Source organism: Leptidea sinapis, chromosome 15, assembly GCF_905404315.1.
Source record: "Leptidea sinapis chromosome 15, ilLepSina1.1, whole genome shotgun sequence".
In the NCBI taxonomy this organism is placed as follows: domain Eukaryota; kingdom Metazoa; phylum Arthropoda; class Insecta; order Lepidoptera; family Pieridae; genus Leptidea; species Leptidea sinapis.
In genome coordinates, this window is record NC_066279.1 from 4,130,890 (window position 1) to 4,151,021 (window position 20,132).

At 33.6% G+C, this 20,132-nt stretch overlaps 2 protein-coding genes across 2 annotated transcripts in view; one reads left to right on the forward strand and one right to left on the reverse strand.

The window, feature by feature from the left end:
• Positions 1-2,121: 2,121 nt before the first annotated feature.
• LOC126968175 (dedicator of cytokinesis protein 3) overlaps positions 2,122-20,132 on the forward strand; it is an 83,541-nt gene continuing 65,530 nt past the window's right edge. Inside the window, exons 1-4 of the mRNA XM_050813032.1 lie at positions 2,122-2,276; positions 2,732-2,815; positions 5,436-5,629; positions 7,180-7,328. Coding sequence (XP_050668989.1) covers positions 2,240-2,276; positions 2,732-2,815; positions 5,436-5,629; positions 7,180-7,328 — 464 coding nt within the window. The 5' untranslated portion in view covers positions 2,122-2,239. The remainder of the gene's footprint in view (positions 2,277-2,731; positions 2,816-5,435; positions 5,630-7,179; positions 7,329-20,132) is intronic.
• LOC126968410 (innexin inx3) overlaps positions 11,831-20,132 on the reverse strand; it is a 35,724-nt gene continuing 27,422 nt past the window's right edge. The window contains exons 3-9 of the mRNA XM_050813430.1: positions 19,646-19,842; positions 18,993-19,115; positions 17,559-17,654; positions 16,763-16,873; positions 15,408-15,544; positions 14,661-14,808; positions 11,831-13,595 (exon numbers count right to left, since the gene is read on the reverse strand). Of these exons, the coding sequence (XP_050669387.1) occupies positions 13,410-13,595; positions 14,661-14,808; positions 15,408-15,544; positions 16,763-16,873; positions 17,559-17,654; positions 18,993-19,115; positions 19,646-19,842 (998 nt within the window). The 3' untranslated portion in view covers positions 11,831-13,409. The remainder of the gene's footprint in view (positions 13,596-14,660; positions 14,809-15,407; positions 15,545-16,762; positions 16,874-17,558; positions 17,655-18,992; positions 19,116-19,645; positions 19,843-20,132) is intronic.

Sequence of the window (20,132 nt, forward strand, 5' to 3'; positions counted from 1 at the left end):
CTTATTGCATGTAGTATCACAGGATCATATCAGATACAATCTTTGGGATATGCAATTATAAAAAAGTAATTGATAAAACTTACGCCTTTTTAGAACGCCGTAAAACTTAGCAGGATCCATCCTTTATTCATGCAAAATAAAGAAATAATTGGATGCGGAGGAAAACCTTGTGAAAATCAACATTTGAAATCTCCAATAAACACTAACTGGAAGAAATGATAGCTTCTAAAGTTTGTTGACAGATCTAACGAACCATAGCCAAGTAAAAACTATTTTTTGTTTGTGTTACCCAAACATTAGTCAAGTGTTCAATTCTGCCTTATAGACCGCTCAATATTTTTTAATCTGTATAAAACCTAGTGTATCATAATATATGATACGATATGCGGTAAAGGGTTAATGTCTTTCGCAGCAGTAGAAATCATATTGTGTCATCCTAGCATCATATTATGCAGCTGAGAGGTTCATGCACAATGCGCATTTTATCAAAATATTAAACAAGTGCTGGCCCGTCGTTGTTGTACGAGTAGTTCGTTGGTGTTCTAAAATTATGGATGAAAGTTTGTTTTTCTGAGAGATATCAATAAATGATTGGTGCGATATATAATAATTGTAATAGTTCTTAATCGTTAAAATAAATTATGTAATATAAACTGTCAATTTTAGTGTACGATAGCGCAATACATTATTATTGTATTTATCCACATAAATGCTAGTACTTTAATTCTGATCAATTAAGCAATTCCAGAATCGAATAGCCCCATAGGAATCAATATACCTGTATGAGCTACACCTTTAATGATAAGACCGAAAGAAGTAAAAGTCTTTGATAGTTGATATATTGATAGTTGATAAATGATATATTGATAGTTGATAAATGATATATTGATAGATTCTTAAATGATATCTTTATGAGTTACGCGCGGCGTGATTGATTGCCGATGACGAACTGCTGTCTAAATGACCTAAATTAATGCATGTGGCGTAAAAGTGCTGAAATAACAAATGTACGTGCGATGGCCCGTACAATACCATAGGACATAACCTTTATTTATTTAGTACTATACTTTATGCTGCAGAACTTTGTCTATTAGCCAATTCTTCAATATGGGGGTCCCATTGAAATAATTGAGAATTCAGAGTAATGTCAAGAAATATTGTAGATTCCATCGGTTTTTTTTTACATTTAGTTTTTAGTTTTATCACCTCTCCGTATTACAAAACACTTGCGTTATTAACGCTAAACCAGAGTACGTGATGTTAGATAGAATATCGTTTACTTCGTCAAACATAAAATGGTATCTTGATACTTTGTATATCAGTGAAGTGTCATCCAATACTAGCTTAATTTTTTTCTATAAGGTTACGAAGATGATTTATATAGATAAGGAAGAGGAACGGTCCTAGAATAGATCTTTGAGGTATCCTCATACTGAGAGGAGTCCCAGGAGATGTCCTGCTATTCACGTCTAACCTCTGAATTCTATTGTTTAGATATGAAATCAGAAGATGGAGCGCAGTTCCTTTTATGCCTTAGAGAAATAGCTTCCTGACCAGCGTTTAATACTCAACACAATAGTTTAAATTATATAAATTATTAACAATTTATTCGGGATACAAAACTCGTATGGTGCTGACATCTATTGAACTTATGAATTTTATTTATCAACTAGCTGACCCGGCAAACGTTGTTTTGCCATATAAAGTATAATTCACGCGATAGTTTTATAAGTAATAAAATATTGCCTATATTATAGCCTGTACATCATTTTGTTCTATTGTCAATAGTTTTTGCAGCGCACGCAAAAATAGGTATTCGATTTTACACCTTGTGTTACAAAATAGCAATTTTATTACGGATCCCTAATTTTGAAACAAAACAACATAGCCTATAGCCTTCCTCGATAAATGGACTACCCAACACTGAAAGAATCATTCAAATCGGACCAGTAGTACCAGAGATTAGCGCGTTCAAACAAACAAACACTGTAGCTTTATATATTAAAAAGTATAGATTAATACTTACTCCCAGATGGCAATGTTGTATGAATGTGACATAATGTCTGACTTCTGTTTTACCCTGCCTCCCTTGCCCTTTATCCTTGTTTTCGAGACCGTGAATCGTGATGAATTGATAAGTTATGTGAGCCCTTCCTTGAACCTTTGTGGAAATTATCAGGAAATGATAAAAACAATGAACTGAAAAATTTATTCTGCTACAAGTAATAAAGTAATCATAATGTGGATTCCATTGAAGACTCCAAAACTCGGAGTCGGTAAGTTTGACGACAATTCTAATGTTATTCATCCTTTTCTTCCTGCACAATGGTTAATTATTGCAGGAAATAAAAAGACGCGAAGTGAATTTCGATAATCCTACTTCCTCTTAGTATTATATTTATATTAAATCACTTTGTTTTATTTATATATCAATTTATTTAACAAATGTTTTAATTATTAATTTGAGTAACAGTAATGGTTTTTGCAACTTTATGATCTCTATGTATCCCTCACCTACTTAATATATTATATTAATTATTTATTATATAATATATTAATTAATAGATTAGAAATATAGAATATTTAACTAATTATATATTTTTAAAAGCACTATATCACTTAATATTTCTTCATCTATATAACTCATCTTCTTACACTACACTAACATATTATATTCAATTAATTTCTTAAATATTATTGTTTATTAAATATATTGTTCTGTATTCTGCAGCTGTCTACAACTGGAAGGGAGATGTAAAGGCTGGATTACCTCTAGAAATTGGAGAAACAGTACAAATTTTAGAAGAAAATGGAGGTAAATTTGTTACTTTTACTTAATTATGCTAAAGGCACATAGACTAAATTATTGAATTGTATATTTTGTATTGTTATTAAATTGTATTTTATTTTGACTATGCTGTAAGATATAGGTTACTACCACAGTATTCTACCTTCTACTAGATATAGTAAGGAATAACCTTTTCGATACTAATCTGCCAATAAATAATTAGTTCTGCAGCATATGCGGTTAAGAAAATTAGACGGCAAACGGACATAGATACGGAGATATTAGTATACTTTAGTTATTTTCATAGTATTATGTCCAATGGTATATTGTTATGGGGCAGTGCGGCCGATTTCAATATTATCTTTGTGCTGCAGAAGAGGGCTATTAGCGAGATTTATAACCTAGGTCGTAAAAAATAATTAAGAGAAAAATTTAAAGAAACATTTTGACTGTTGCTTCTCAATACATTTTTGATAATGTTCTGTATGTTCATAAGCACATTGAGGAATTTTCTAGAAACTGTGACATTCTTATGAACATTATTGTTAACATGAGGAACAAACATAAACTTGTTATGCCTACTACTCGGTTGGGTCGAGTTAGTCTTTTGTTGGGAGATATACATGCTTCTACAATATGATCCCAGAAAATGTACAAAACAAATGTGTTACGAAATTTAAAAGAATTGTTAAAAAATGTTTGTGTGGGAAAGGTTATTATAGCATAAACAATTTTCTTATTGACACCACGGACTGGGAATAAAGCAAACACCCTCAGGCTCTTTAATTATAAATGTTTATTGTATGATATTACATTGTAATCCATATTTTATATTAAAAAAAAGCCCGCTGAGTTTCTTGCGCCCATTCTTCTCAGGCCTGAGGCAGTCTCTTTTGAATGGGTGGTAGTTTTTTACGTTCAATAAGTGATTTTAAATCCTATTTTGAATAAAAATATTTGAATTTGAAAAATCAAGGAGGCTAGTCTACTTAAGAAGGCTTACTATAGTCAGAATAACATTATTTATTATTAGAACCAGCTTTAAAAAATATATTTGATGTGGGGAGTGTATAAACAGTATATATCTAGTTTTTTTCAGCATTTATAATTTTCAGTCTTATCCTCTATTTGATGGGAAAAATGGATCTAGTCTTTCAAACTCACACCAAGCCATGTAACATTAATATTTTTTGTGTGCAGTTATTTGAACAGAACACAGTCACCATTAATGAAAAATTTAATGTAGACTTCTATTGTTGATCATCTCTCTGATGTCAATCATAATTAAGATTGTGTTTACTGTCATGTAATATTCATTAATCTTAATGATATTTGAACTTTCAATATGGTATAATATAATGTAAATTTTATGAAGTTGAGCAGCCCTGATGAAATATCTCACATTGTAATGGGAACATGCCTGTGAAGTAGAGAACATTGCTAATGGGTTAATTCCAGCTCTCACACAAAAGGTTTAGTCCCGGTCTCATTGAAAGTCAGCCCTTGTCCATCCAATAACTTGGTAATAGTTCGGATCCAGCTTACCACATGTCCCATTTATGTGATATAAACCCTAGCAACACACTTTCAGCTGCTTCATCACTATCTCACCCTCTTATATAAAATAAAATAGAGGCCTTTACCTCTCTGCCAAAATCATGGAAAGCATAATTAACTGCCAGCTCATAGTATCAACCTACCAGTTGATCAACAGCCAATAGTACTGTTTTTACGATGGTTGTTTTCCTGGATCCAGCAGAATGTGGACAGAGATTTAACATCAGGTGACCCATAAGTATATTTGTATATTCTCTTCCTTAAAAAAGGAAACAATCTCATTTCAAGATAACTCTCACTTCCGGGAAGAGATTTGTTATGAAGTATTAATAATCTGTATTTTATTATAGTTCTAAATCAGGTGTAGTTGTTATGGGAAAGAAATTGTGTTGCTGGTAAGGCTGGAGCAATTGCCTCTTGAGAAGGCATCATTCCCTGCTGTATTTTCAAAAATGTATATCAATGTGTTTTCTATTTTCAAATACATATATTTACCTTCATTTGACACTATTTAGCTTGGAGTGGCATTGCAGATGCGCCTGTGACATTGAGACATAAAATATTATGTCTCATTAGCCCAATAATTTCACTAGGTAGGTATGGAAACGCTTAAAGCGAAACACAAAAATACATACACATTACTGCTCTAAGGCAGAAAAAGGTGCTGTTGTGCCAACATAGCTGGTATCCTGCGCAAATATACTTTCCACTATACAAATGATTTAAGTTTTCTTCAGTGTTAATTCCGCCAATATTTGTTTTTAAACATCCTCAGGACGTGTTGTCTTCTGGCACGAGACTCTATAATATGTCTAACAAATATTGGCGGAATTAACACTGAAGAAAACTTAAATCATTTGTATAATTATGGATTTCCGCAAAGTAACGCCTACTTCAATAAAATAATTTCCACTTTTAAAACTGGTATATAGCTATTAGTAAATTTGTCATCTAGCATTTAGCATTCAACATATTTGTTGTAATGTATCAAATACATTTGTATTTTTTGCATATTATCACAATGGTTATTAATAATGGCACTTATTGAAATGATTTTTATTATTATGTAACAATATATTTTTATTTTTAGGATGGCATAGGGGATTCAGTACAAAGAACAGATCTGCATGGGGTATATTTCCTGCTTGTGTGGTGACTCTCAGGCCCTGTACAATCAAAGGGTCGGGCTCTTCATGTATTGCCGAGCTAAAAGATGACCCTCTTGTAAGAGAGATAGCATGTGTGCTAAGAGAGTGGGCCCGGTTGTGGAAGAAACTCTATGTTGTATGTATCATTAGTAAAAACTGTACTTCACCAACACACTGAAACAATTATCACTATAATTAGTTGTGATATGTTCTCTGGTAAAAAAAAAATTCGGTGTGTGAGTGTGTCAAGGATCAAACCTTTTCATATTCAAATAAAATTTATACTTATATGCTTACTGTCCAATAATTATTTAAATGCTTAATGAAACTTTGAGTGATTTCCGTCACAAGTTTAGAAGATGCATGCACATAGCAGTCTTCTATGGTCAGATCTCAGAAGTGACAAAATGAGTATGATATTCACTTGATTGTTGGCTGACCATCAAAAGCAATTTATAAAAGCCAAAATTCTTAGTGCTTAACTAACTTACTGCTTGCTTAAGTAACTTATACATTATACAGCAGAAATGGATGTTTGTGTGTCACCTAACATGACATGTCTTGTGCCTCAATTAACATTAGTACCTATTGTCGATGTTGTAAGTTTGGGAAGCAAACTGAAACTCAAATAATCTTTAAGTAGGCTTAGCCCTTTTTCATTAATATTACATTTTTTAAATAATTAATAAAAATAAATTTAAAAATTACTGAGAAAGAACTAGCCCAGTCTGCTACGCAACTTAAAACTAGTTTATTTTTATGGAATTGGAGGACAAACGAGCGTACGAGTCATCTGTTGTTAAGTGATCATCGCCGCCCACAATCTTTTGCAACACCAAAGGAATCACAGGAGCGTTGCAGGCCTTTAAGGAAGGTGTACGCGCTTTTTTGAAGGTACCCATATCGTATCGTCTCGGAAACACCGCACAAGGAAGTAAATTCCACAGCTTTGTAGTATGTGGAAGAAAGCTCCTTGAAAACCGCACTGTGGAGGACCGCCACACATTCAGATGGTGGGGATAATACATGTTAAGTTGTAGAGAACTTTTGATAAAATGACTTTTGATGTACCTATAATATGTAGTCTAGGATGGTCTAGACTCTAGTTGGTGTAGGTTATGTTATCATAATATATGTTAAAACAGCCAATACAAAAGAACATAAAAAATATTAATTGAACTCTGGCATTTGATTGAAGAGACAAGCCATGTATTTGTGTCTTGTATAAATGCAGTCCGGTCAACACACTGTTTTTGTGTTAAACCACTTCGAAAGTCATAATAAATCATCACTCTAGAATTTTCTCGAGTCAATTCCATTTTCTCAACGACTAAACAAGTTTGAAAAGACCTTGTGACAAGACCGAGAATATTTTTTTAAATAAATAAATGGTATTCGATTTTTAAAACCAAGGAGTTTTCAATTAAAAAGATTTTAATTTGACAGGAACAGTGGAAATATTCCATTCCCGATACTTTTAGTGCAGCCCTCGTACAAGCTTTCTATGAATAAGTACTGCTGTTTAGTGAAAAGGCAAGGCTGTTACTTGAATGGCTGTTCAAGCGAATTGGCTGCCACACAACAATGTGATGGTTGATAAAATAAAATTGAACTATAGTTGAATTAATACCTACTAAATGTAGCCTATGTTGAATTAAACCTATATTCTGAAAACTTACTTTTTAGGAGCGTGAAACATACAGATTTAGTGCAGTGGCAAAAGTTATGCGCGAGTTGCTGAGCGGAAGGCGTGCCCTACTAACAGGCACCCTAACCCAAGACCAAACTAGGGCATTAAGGCTGAAGCTTGTTGAGAAACTTGACTGGGGGAATAGGTAAGTAAGATCTTTGCATGTATTGCCAATTGTGATCAGGTTCTTGTTGCTGTTTCCATTTTTTTATGGAATAGAAGAGTTGTATTCATTTTTTTTTTGGAATAGAAGGAGAAGCGAGCATATTGGTAAATACTGATTGTAAGTGAGCACTATCGTATGTATATCGCTATATTTTCGTGCAAAAACGTTGCCGCCTTTTCGGTAGGTGTATGAATTTATTTTTTGACCAATGTTATATCGATCTGGAGCACTCGCAAGGCACTATATAAAATAAAATCCATGTAAATCCCACTATGGAAGAACACTTACCCAAATATTGAGGATGATATTTTAATGTGACGATTATCACAACTGTTTTTAAATTTGAAGAGCGCATGCCATGTCAGTTTGAATGTCAAAATGCTCCACCTAGATGTGTATTGGTCACTTCATAATATTTAAAAATGAATGTAAGCAAGTTTTGTAGGTGTTGCTCGACTAATGTAATGGAGATGAATGTGTGAATTTATCTACGAAAGAAAGGGATGTGATAAAAGGTCAATAAGAGCTCTTTTTATACATGCATATTTTATTTTTGGGTAGTAAATTGTGTCATTGATTCATGATGGAATAATGATTTACCTACCTGTGTAATGTATTGCTATCTTTTGTGAGACTTGACTTTCCACACCATTTCACTGAACAGTATGTATGTATGTAATATATTTATTCATAAACAGTTATAATTTCATTTAAACCATGCCCCGCTAAAATGCTTACGCAGTTTAACTGCAGGTAACTCGCTTTATGTAAACATAGCTTATAAATTATTAAATTAGGTTATATTAATACAATTAATTTACGTAAATGGTAACAACGTATTTAACAAGTGTTTTTTTTTTAATAAACTTTTAAAATTATCAAGTGTAGGCTCACGTCTTATGTCCTCGGGTTAACTATTGAGTAAGTATGGAACTCGTTTTTTTAACGTACTATCTTTATAGTAATTTTGTACGATGGGTATTTCAAATTTACCTTTGGACAATGACCTTGTGCCAGTTTTATGTTGCACTAAATTAGTGAAACGATCCTGTTTACTATGATTGTTTACAAGTAGAAGATATTTATATTTCAGGCTAGCCGGTAAAATTTTACATATATATTCTAGTTTAGTGTAATCTCCTTTACATTGATACTTTGTCTTTTTATTTACGAGTAATTTTAAAAATCTTGTTTGCAATAATTCTATTTTATCTATGTATGTTTTAAATGTGCATAGCAATCAAGAGCGTAACATATCGAATCCACTAGTGCCAAATATATACATTTTAGTATTGTCAAGGGGACTTTAATACTTAAATTATAAAACTTTTCTAGTAATATTCTTAATTTTCTACATACGTAATCTATGTGGAAATCCCAGGTAAAAGAGGTATTTATTTTTACTCCTTGGTAATTTACACAACTTAACTTTTTCGATAGGTTTACACATGCAGTTAATTTTCTTATGGCATTATGACGGTAACACGAAAAATGTTATCACTGTGACTCTCGGCGGAGGACTGAGTAACATAAAGAGGCGGGGCCCGCTGTTAGACAGTGTCACTGCCAAACCTGTGCTAAAGCATATTGCAAGTCTTTAGGTTGGATAGTCTGAGTAGAAAATTAAAGTAGAACTGCCATTATGCTGAGGTCCGCAACATAGGCTCAGTAGCGATCAGCTCAGGGGTGGGAAAGACGCCTTAAAGTGACGTTTTCAGAAGACTGTAGTGCCATCTGTTAGTTGGCCCGAAAATGAAAGCTTCGGCAGCTGTCACTCGCTTTGAAACCTTTCAACTTTTCTTTATTTGTGTTACTGCCCAAGTGCCCACTGGTCATAAAATGGCGTCTAGCGTTTGCACATGTAGCTCTCGTGTTCCATTTTACATATTTACACTACTAAATCTATCCTTTATGTTCTATGTTGTGACAAAGTTAGATAACTAACTCTACGCGCAATTTCAACATGGTAAAAAATTGCAATACCTACATTAAAAAGCAGAGTTAGTTATTTAATTGCGTCAGAACATTAAAAATGAATTTTATAATTTCGAGCTTATATATATAGTTATTTTCGGGGCCAATCTCCAGATGGCGCCAGCTTTCAAATTGACAGCTGATAATGCGTAGAGAGGGCTCTCTGTTCCTCTGTATATATTATTATACTCTTTGGATCAGCTACTGTCTGTGACATGACGTCTTTGTCGTATCGAAATATATTACGATTACTATAGCCATTTTATGAATAAAATATGACAGTTTTATGCAAATAATGACATCTATTTCAAAATCATTGGTGCGCTTAATATAGGAATTTGGTAACAGCGCCAGCGTTGAGAGGCCGAACATGTTACTAGTTCATTAACTTTTTTGTTAGGATGAAAAAATATAATTAAATGAGGCTGAAATTTAATATACTCAGGTACTAGGATGTTTGAATCTACATTCACGAGTAATAGTATAGAGTAACTAGCTGACCCAGCAAACGTTGTATTGCCGATATTAAAATCGCGATACAAAAGTAACTTGATCGTAAATGGGTGAAAATTTGAAGTTGCATGTATTTTTTAATGCTGACTCATAATCAAACAAATTAAAAAAATTATGTCAAAAAAATTAAAAAAAAAATCGTGTGTACCACCCTTAACATTTAGGGGGATGAAAAATAGATGTTGTCCGATTCTCACACCTACCCAATATGCACTCAAAATTTCATGAGAATCGGTCAACCCGTTTCGGAGGAGTTCAATGTTTAACACCATGACACGAGAATTTTATATATTAGATATAAAATACTTAATGTTGAACAGCTACAAAAAGCTTTTCGCCAAAGTCGCCAAATGTCGCCTTTTACTTAATTGTTTTGGCGACATTGGTTCCAATTCTAAGGAAGATTAACGGCACTTTCATTTGTTTTAACTGTTCTGTGCGGCCAATAATATATTGGATAAAGCCCTTGGATAAAGTGTCAACTTGATTTGCCATGCGCGTTTATCCGAAAGGGATAAGAACAGACTAAAAAGCAGTAGAACATGGTGGAAAAACTTGACCTTCGGTTTGGTTGTATTTATTATGTCCAGTACTGATTATGGTGATAATCTATATATCTTTACATATTAATAAAATTGGAGTGTCTGTTTGTAATATTGAAATAACCGTTTTTACTACATGTATATTAATATATATACGATACACTAAAATAACATTATTTACAATTTTTGCAAATTTTTTAAACAGTGTCTGTCTGTCTGTTTATTCCCGCTAATCTCTGAAATGGGCAATAAATGAAATGGGAAAACCGATTTTGACGGGACTTTTATGGGCAGGTAGCTGATGTAATAAGGAGTAAATTAGGCTACGTTTATTTTAGAAAAAATCTTTTATTTTAGAAAAATGTCCAGGGAACGGTCTAAATCTATAGCTAATTTATATAGCAAAACAACGTTTGCCGGGTCAGCTAGTAAGTAATATTTTTACGGAATTCATTTAAGCTAAAAATTGTACTTACGTATATGTTATGTTTAAGATTTCTGTTCAGTACGGCTGTGCAGCTTATAAATAACATGTGATATTATATTATTAAAAAATTATGAGACATTATGAACCGTGAGTCGGTAAAGATGATTTAATAAATAATGTGTGACATGTTTCTGTTTGTTTGTTGTTATATTCAACTCTCAATTACCGCTTAAATGACTGTTACTAACGAAAAATTTACAAATCCGTTATGTACGATCCCAACCGACGCGTGAAGGTTACCTACGACCAAAAAATAAAGCAGGAAAAAATAATAAAGACACAATAATTTCGTCCTTTTTTTCCAACAGTTTTTGTATGATATGATCTCTTCATGCACGGTATTATTCAGGTGGTATATGCTTTATCCTAGAATGCACCAATGAATAGTGTTGTTTGGTTATTGGCACTCAACTAATTGATAAAAAAATTCTAAACAATTTGTTACGTGTTATCCCTCACTTCTGGGATTAATACACAAATAAAATTTGAAAACAAAATTTTATTAACGTTGCGGGACTCGAACCCACGACCTCTCGTGTTCCGTGTGCTCTTCCAACCGAGCTAACTGTTCGAGTGTCGTATTGTCATAAAATCTATTATGCTTTGTACAACTCTCAGGTTTCTGTTCTAAAATTTTTCTACTCAATGCAAATCATGTGAGCATAACAGAAAAACTTATACATTCCTACTATTCGTAGGTGAACTACTATGAAAACGTTTTAATCGTATTTTGTACACGATAAAAGCCACAAATTTCATATAAAAAGGCAGTGAGCTTTTGAAAGCTCACGGAATGTGCCATTCAACTTCGCCTCATATTATAAGAGCAATCTAATACTTGGCATTGGTGGCATAAATAACTAGTACAGTATTTTGAACTTGTTTGTATATATTTGTTAGCTTAGCTATTATAAAGGAGATGGTTATTGGTGGTTCTTCTCATGAAGACTTAAATAAAACACTGATTATATTCTATACTTTATTTCATCGAATGTATATAATCAAAATACAGAAAATTCATACGTCCTAGTAATTCATAAGAACAGTCTTCCTAATTTTATAACCTAGTACAGGATTGAAAGACACTTTTTCAATTTGATCCACTAATTGCAATATATGCCTTATCTTCCAAAATCGTCATAAATTGTCCGTAATTCTATAATATGCACGATAATTACTGGGAACTTATTATGCTACGTTTAAATGAACGTTAAAGAGATTCCAGGAAATAATCTATAATATAATAATCCTAATTCCTAACGATGTATATGGCTAATTTGACTGAAAAGTCTTAACCTAAATAGTATACAAAAAAGCATAATAAAATTGGTCCTAAATGATATACAGCATTCATTTGCCAAATGCACTACTGGTTAGAGTAAAATTTAATGCCAAAAATTTTTTCTAAATGGCACACAAACTTCGTGAACTTTACGCGAGTAGGGAAATTAGTTATGCACCTAAGTTTATTCTACCAATAAAAATACCCAATAAAGGCAGCATAAAAATAATCTGTATAGGTACTTGTTATTCTTGTATTAGGTACATTGAACTTTGCGAGTAATATGTATTCGATATTGTACAATATATTTTATCTGCTTTAAATGCTCTATTAAAGATTCTAAAACAGTCAGCATATTGCCAACATTAGAACACCCAATGTCCTTATAACCATTACATCATCCAAACGAGTGTTGTAATGTTGTACTTAATTTCATTACAACACTCGTTTGGATGTAATGGTTATAAGGTCTGGCTTTTTTAATGTTAGCAGTAAGCTACTGTTTCAGAAACTTTTATAGAGGATTCATATTATGGGCGTAGATAAAGTCTTTGCTGATAGTTAGGTATTAAAACACTCATGTGATACTATTATCACACTCGGCTTCGCCTCGTGATAAACCCACATTCGTGTTTTAATACCCCTTATTACACAACAGTTGCATAAAGAACTATTGTGCTCATAGAAAATTAACAGTGACGTTTTTTTTTAAGCTTGCAGGTAATTTTGTACATTTGTCTTTTATAGTTACAATAAGCTTATTATGTTTTATTACACATATGATAATATTCAACATAAAATCCACCCTGATGATATCATTATTTGAAGGACACAACCGACACATATAACAAACCGCTTATCTTTCATAAATTTACTCTTACAAACATACATAAACACGTAACAATTCAAGATTACAAAATTACTGTCTTTAGTCTTAATAGTAATGCAAAAAGGCAATATAATGTGGCTATGTATTGTATAGTAATACAGTAAGGAATGTCATGAAATTGCTTCGAATGGAAAGTATCCTAATGAGAAATTGTTTAGGCTAAAACATGGACAGTACACCCAACAAGAGAAGTTACTGTCAAGGCTCAAGTACGTACCGTGAGAACGATATCAATTACGTAGAGAAATACATGTAAAGTAATCTCATTGCATTAGGAAGTTGCAAATGATACTGTTGTCGCTCCAAATTTCTCCACGAGCGTAGTTGAGCCTTTCGCATTTTGTAGTACTTGGGTGTACAGCGCATGATTTGCTTACGTCTCGGTTTCTTTGGAGAACTTGTCAACGTCAGGATACATAGGTGCCATTTCGATAGTGGAAGGTGCAGATGGAGGGTTCGAGCCGAAGTGTAGTCTTCTAGCCAATTCGTCCAACACTTCCCCAAATACGCGCAGTGACATATTCTGGCCAAGGAGATGTAGGAGCAAGAAGTCGCCAACCTGATAAACAAATATTTTACTTATTTCTCCTCAATCTATATTATAATTTGATCTCGGGGTCGAATTCTGATAGGTGCAAACATTTATACAATGAATATGGATGTTATTATGTATTTTTGTACTAAATATATCGTTGTCTTGTACCCATAGTACAGTAGCCTAGCGAAACTCTAAGAAAAAAGTGATATGAAACGTGCAGTGATTGATATATCGGCAGATGACGGCTATAATCTTGTAAAAAATGGAGATAGCTGAGATCCACTACGTTATAAGCAACTGTTCGATTTCAAACTTAGCCGGATTATACTTCGTTGCTTCGTTATAATCGCCATACTGGAATTACTACTATTTCTAACTTGTGTCAAATCACAGCACGTTTCATGCTAAACTAAATTTCAATTTTTACTTTCCCGCCTCTTATTACGTAGTATTTACATCCTCTTTGTAGTACAGGCTATGTCTATTAGGGGCAAGATAATTTGTGTGTGTCGCTATTATATTCCTATTATTTTATGCTTCTTTTTCCGACTTCAATTTTAATTTCAGTTATAAAATGCAACAACCCAATCCTCAAATATTATTGAATACAACGATAAATTTTTGTGACATCTAAAAGCATATTACCGAGTAATTACACAACAGAAAACTTATGAACGATAGGGAAGTGTGTGTGTGTGTGAGTGAGTATAGACATACATAGCGTGCGAGAGAGAAGAATGTCTCTAAAGAAGATACAACAAGATGGAAAAGGTATGTAAATCTATTGTAACTGTAACTGATTTTGATGAGAAGTCGTAAACAGTCAGCTACTATTTTTAATATTAAACTAGCTAACGCACACATTAACAAATTAATTTGCAATGTGGAGTTGCTAGAACGTTTATACGCTAGTATATTGTAAGTCTATGGTGCATGTACAGTTTTCCGAAGGTGAGTGAAAGAGAGGAAATCTCGCTGTGTTTCGTTCACCGTTGTTCTTTGTGTGTGACCAAGACAGGTATTTTATACATTTGGCTTGCTAATAGAAGCTTGTCATTTTTAATTCAAAAAAAAATATATACATACCTGAGTCCTGCGCACCAATGCCTCGACTCCGTTAGGTGTTCCAAACCGGAAGCGTCTCTTGAGTATGGTTTCCCGAGTGCTTGGCAGAAGAATGACAGCAGCCGAATAGACCAATGCCAGACCAGAAACGATAGACAGAATAATCAACCTGAAAAGTAAAATTCCTCAATTACAATGTTTGAGTATATTATAATGTTTTATAAATATGATAAAGTATTTTATTGAAAAACTACTTATCAAAGTTACAATTTACGCGTCTACGAAAATTTTTGCAGACTTTAAAAAAGAAAGTTATAAACTCATTGTTTCCAGTTTATTAGTAATAATCGTAAGAATTAAACACATTGATTATTATTTTTGAATAGATTTTTTTTTTATGAAAATAAGGGATGAGACGAGCAGGACGTTCAGCTGGTGGAAATTGAAACGCCTTGCCCATTTCAATGCAGTGCCACTCAGGATTCTTGAAAAAGCCAAAAATTCTGAGTGGCACTACAATTGCGCTCGTCACCTTGAGACAGAAGATGTTAAGTCTCGAGTAAAAATTATTAATGATCGTTAGACCTTAGAAAAATCATCAGATGTATATTAATAGCGATTTGACCAAAGGGTAACCAACTCGGATCCGATAGGATTATATCTAATTCAATCCGAAAGTATTTAAATTATTTATATTTATATACGACATATTTATCCTCTGAAACCGTTTATGTTCTTAATACTATAGGAATTATTCAATTGACTGACCAGAACCAAAGGAAGATGAATATTTTCTCATTAAGAATGTTCAAGGCGAGGACACAAAGCGCGTCGTGTTTCTGGATTGTTCCAGAAGCACCAAACTTGTGGAATGTACACTTCGTGATTCTTGGGAACACTTCGATCTGTAAAATGAAAAAATAAATATTACATTAATTATTAAGTGATTAAGAAACAGTATTATTAGGGGAGAAGTTAACCGCTTAGAGAAAAGCGACAGTCAACATCAATTGAAGTAAGTTTATCAATTGTATTGGCAAATTATTTAAACTTTTTGTTTTTTTTTCTCTTATATTATGCTTCGGAATTGTACTTAAGTTCGTCTTATGAAAGTATTTTAGTTGCTTACTTTTTCAAGAGAGAAAAAAAAAGAGATTGACTGCGGAAAATTGTAGAGCGAATATGGATTGAAGTTTTGACACCAATGACCTTATATTAACGCCACATCGCAAACGCTTTCATAATACCCAGTATAGATAGTCAGTAGTGATTGATGATATGTTGTTATTATTACCTGACCGATTATAGTCCGACAACTTGGTGCGCGACCGTCTCAAGCGGTGACAGACGGTAGCGGGGAGAGGGTACTAAAGACGTCAGCGTGTTGCAGAGAGGGGCAACGCGTGAGAAGTTGTCGGACTAAAGGATGTGTTGTCGTTCAATCCCCGCGTTCGGTCAACTCGATAAACTGAATTGTTTGTTGTGGCTAAGTAGTGTATGTACTGAAAGGGCTTGGGTCAACAACAACCCCAAGAATAAGAGAGTTTGCATGATAAGTTTGATGCGATTGGACGATGATAGGTAGCGTCGCTGTCGCAATGGGTAGAATGCGTTTTCAGTTTTTGAATTCATATGTACGCTTATTCGACGGTTTATAAGGTCGGGAATGCTCTTGTAATTCCTCTTGTTTTACAGAATAGTGTGGGCTTTGGTGGTGCTCCTTTGTCCTCATCTTTCATAAAAAACCGTTGCAATTGGATGTAATTCCAGAAAAACCGTCCAAACCACAATCATGTCAACAACAAAACTGGTCACGTGATTCATATTACTGACTGGCCAAAAATGGCATCCCTACTGTCACTCTTTAAATGACATTATGACTTAGTAGCCCAATCCACACGCATGGTATACACTAATATTTATTAAACTTTAAACACAATTTTTTTTAAATGTGATGTTTGTGGCCTGGAACGTTTTTGAGGAACTACGTTCAACTGGAGGTCTATAAACTTCGCCTAATTTACTTACCACTACAGAAATAAAAACTTAACCAGGCGACGTAAATAATACGAAATACTTGAGAAAATTAATATTAAAGCAACAAAAGTGATGATTTTATTTACCATAGGATCCGTTCTTTGTTCTTGGTTCATATTGGAAAACCTCACCACATCTGTTCCATACGTCATAAATGCTCCACCCAGGAATGTATCCAGAAAGAATATGTTGCCAAGCTAAAATCATAATTTCTGATAAGTAATATATATTCTGCTTTCATATTTTTTTAAAGAACACTATGTTTACTTCTTCATTTGCAAGTATCGGATACATAAGACGTTTTATTTTTTATTTTATTTTTTTTTCTAAACAATATACATGTATTAAACTTTACATAATAACGCTACTGAAGGCAGATCATGATTAACATATACGTCAATTAAATGGAAAGTCATATGATGGCGTGATAAAACACTAATTTAGAATATTACAATTAAAATAGCTGGACTTAAGCAAAAGGCAAATACATGTTTTTGACAAAGTAATAAAAAAAATTTAAAACACACACAAGACAGGATTCATTTCATTAGTAGCGTAAAAACTCTCATTAATTAGGTATTTAACTAAGACAGAGATATTTCGAGGCGCCTATTTCGGCCGTGAAGCAGTAATGTGTAAACATTACTGTGTTTCGGTCTGAAGGGCGCTGTCGCCAGTGAAATTACTGCGCAAATGAGACTTAACATCTTACGTCTCAAGATGATGAGCGTAATTGTAGTGCCGCTCAGAATTTTTGGGTTTTTCAAGAATCCTGAACGGCACTGCATTGTAATAGGCAGGGCTTATCAATTACCATCAGCTGAACGTACTGCTCGTCTCGTCCCTTATTTTCATAAAAAAAAAAGATAACCAAATACTCACAGCGTTAACGAAGTTCAAAATCTCGCAGAAAAAGTATCCAAAAGAGTATGTATTATGCATATTCAACGTATCAAGCAGGTACTGCACAAGTCGATTCTGCAAAAAACAAATTACGTACAATTCCAACTACATTACTCTGTAAAGAATTTATCATTACACAATAAAGATACCGGGGTCAATTATTCTGAACATCATTTATTGGTACAGAGGTCTTATCGCAATTGTACAAATTGACGAGGCGTGCTTATGTGCTCGATCAAAGAATACATTGAGTTATGTAGAGCAAAATGGTGTCCACGTGCGGGTAGTTCGATAACTGATTATATAGGCTATATTGACTGTTTTATCTATTTAGATTCCCACTCTAAGTTAATGTTTAGAAGGACTAGAAATTTAAAAAAAAATCCAAGATTGTGCGATCAAATGCAACAAATAACGTGTACTCTAGTCCTTTAGGATTGAATATGTCTGCATAAGTCAATGTAATAATTTCAATCAACAAGTATAACTTCCACACGCGATATTTGTAAAGTTTTTGTGATATTATAATAAATAGATTGACTGCATAAAGTTATAGAGCTAATGTGGATAGACGTTTTGTGATAGGTCGAATAAGGTATTCTCTCCACGATCACTTTTGGAAGTAAGCTCTCTACATGTCAGGCTTTTGTTTTTGTGAGATTCGCTCATAACGAGTTGATATTCCGAATTTAATTTGTTCCAGAATTTTTGAACGATGCGGGATTCGAACCCGCAACCTCACCAAAGTGAGGGATATCACATAAAAATAACAAACTGTTTGGATATTCCATATCCAATATTAATATTTTTATTCAAAATAGGATTTAAACTCAGTTGTTGATCGACAAGAAATTCGACACCAAAGAAAAAGAGAAACCACCAATAAACAAAATATGCCTCAGACCTGAGAAAAACAGGCGCAAGAAACTCAGCGAGTTTCTTTTAAATAGCAATAGAACTGTAGTAATATTACTGTCCGTATTAATAATGGTTTTATACGCATGTTCCTTGTATAAGTTAGTCATAATATTTACATCGATTTGTTTTGATAAGCAGTGGCAAGATCAAGGCGTCCATCTGACTATAAGCGGAAAGTCTTTTCACTTTTCGTCACTGCATCTTCAATAAACCCCTTAAGTACTAAGGTGTGGACAAGCACCGCTCAAAATACTATTGCCCCGGTAGCGATTCTTTGGATTAGCTTAATAGTACCTACGCATCTCTTGAAACAGGCTTAATAACCGTCTCATTGATAAACGCAACGTTACTCCAAGTTTAAAATTACTTCTCCCTGTCATGTATTTCTGTAGTGACAAAGGTACGATACAGATAAAAAGCTTTAAATTTGGAATAACTTTAAATGGCGTTTATTTATAAGACAGTAAAGATTGGGGTATTTATAAGTCAATCTACCTGTCGGTTAGTTCTCGTGTCATCAATGGTAGCCATGGTGCCGCGCATGCCGTCGGAGATCATTCGCACCTTGCCCTCCTCCCAGTTCTTCCAGATCCAGTGGGGGAGGTAAAAGAGAACTCCCTGAAAAGTTAAGCTTACCTTCATACTCTTAATTCGTTAGATACACAGATAAAAGATGCGTAACTTAAATTAGAGCACCTCTGGCAAGTTCATCACATACTTTTCAGTAACTTAACCAGGAAATACAGTAGGTAAAATAATATCAGAAATTCTGCTTATATATCTCTTAACTAGCTTACAAATAAACTTGGTATAAAGTTAAACCCGAGTATAAACCTAGAATATGCAGAATTTTGACTATATCGCTGACAACACTGTCAATACCATGATAATTCTGAAGATTTCCGAATGTCAGGCAGCCTTGTAAACAAACGCGGGAAACATTATACTAAACATTTTGCATAACATTGGTTTATTTTCAGATAGGGACAACTTTATACTAACTTTATTTGTATAGCAGTTCATGATTTTTTTACGTATATACATATATAAAACCATAGATATAGCTATAAATATAGCTATAAATATATAAATAATGCCTGCAAATTTATATGTAACTCAAATATATACAATATAAAGTGGAACAGTACCTGGAAGAAAAGCATAAATGGAACCCATTGGTAGTATGAATGAATTCGCTTTTCCTCTTCATAATCATTGCCGAGACCAGGATGTGCGATGCCTTTCAAGCCAGTGTTGGGAAGAGTGAAGGTGTACGTGATCCAGCAGTATGTGTTGATGACGTGGTTCGGTATCGCGCCGTCACTGATGCAAGAAATTGGATCGCCTGAAAATAAAAAGTTGTATTTAGAAACTATTTCTTGCACTGCTTGCTCTGTCGACGATATTTTTATGTTTTGTATCGATTGAAGACTGAGGTGGTTTTTGATACCATTAATGTAGGTATAACTCAGTCTAAATACAATTATACGTAGGTACTTATCATATAAATAATACGCTATAAATCTTGATATTTGCTATTTCAATGAACTAGGAGATTTATTAGATTAATCCTGCTGTCAGCGCCGAATTTCCACAGTAATGTCATTAAACATACCATAATTCGATTCTATTAGC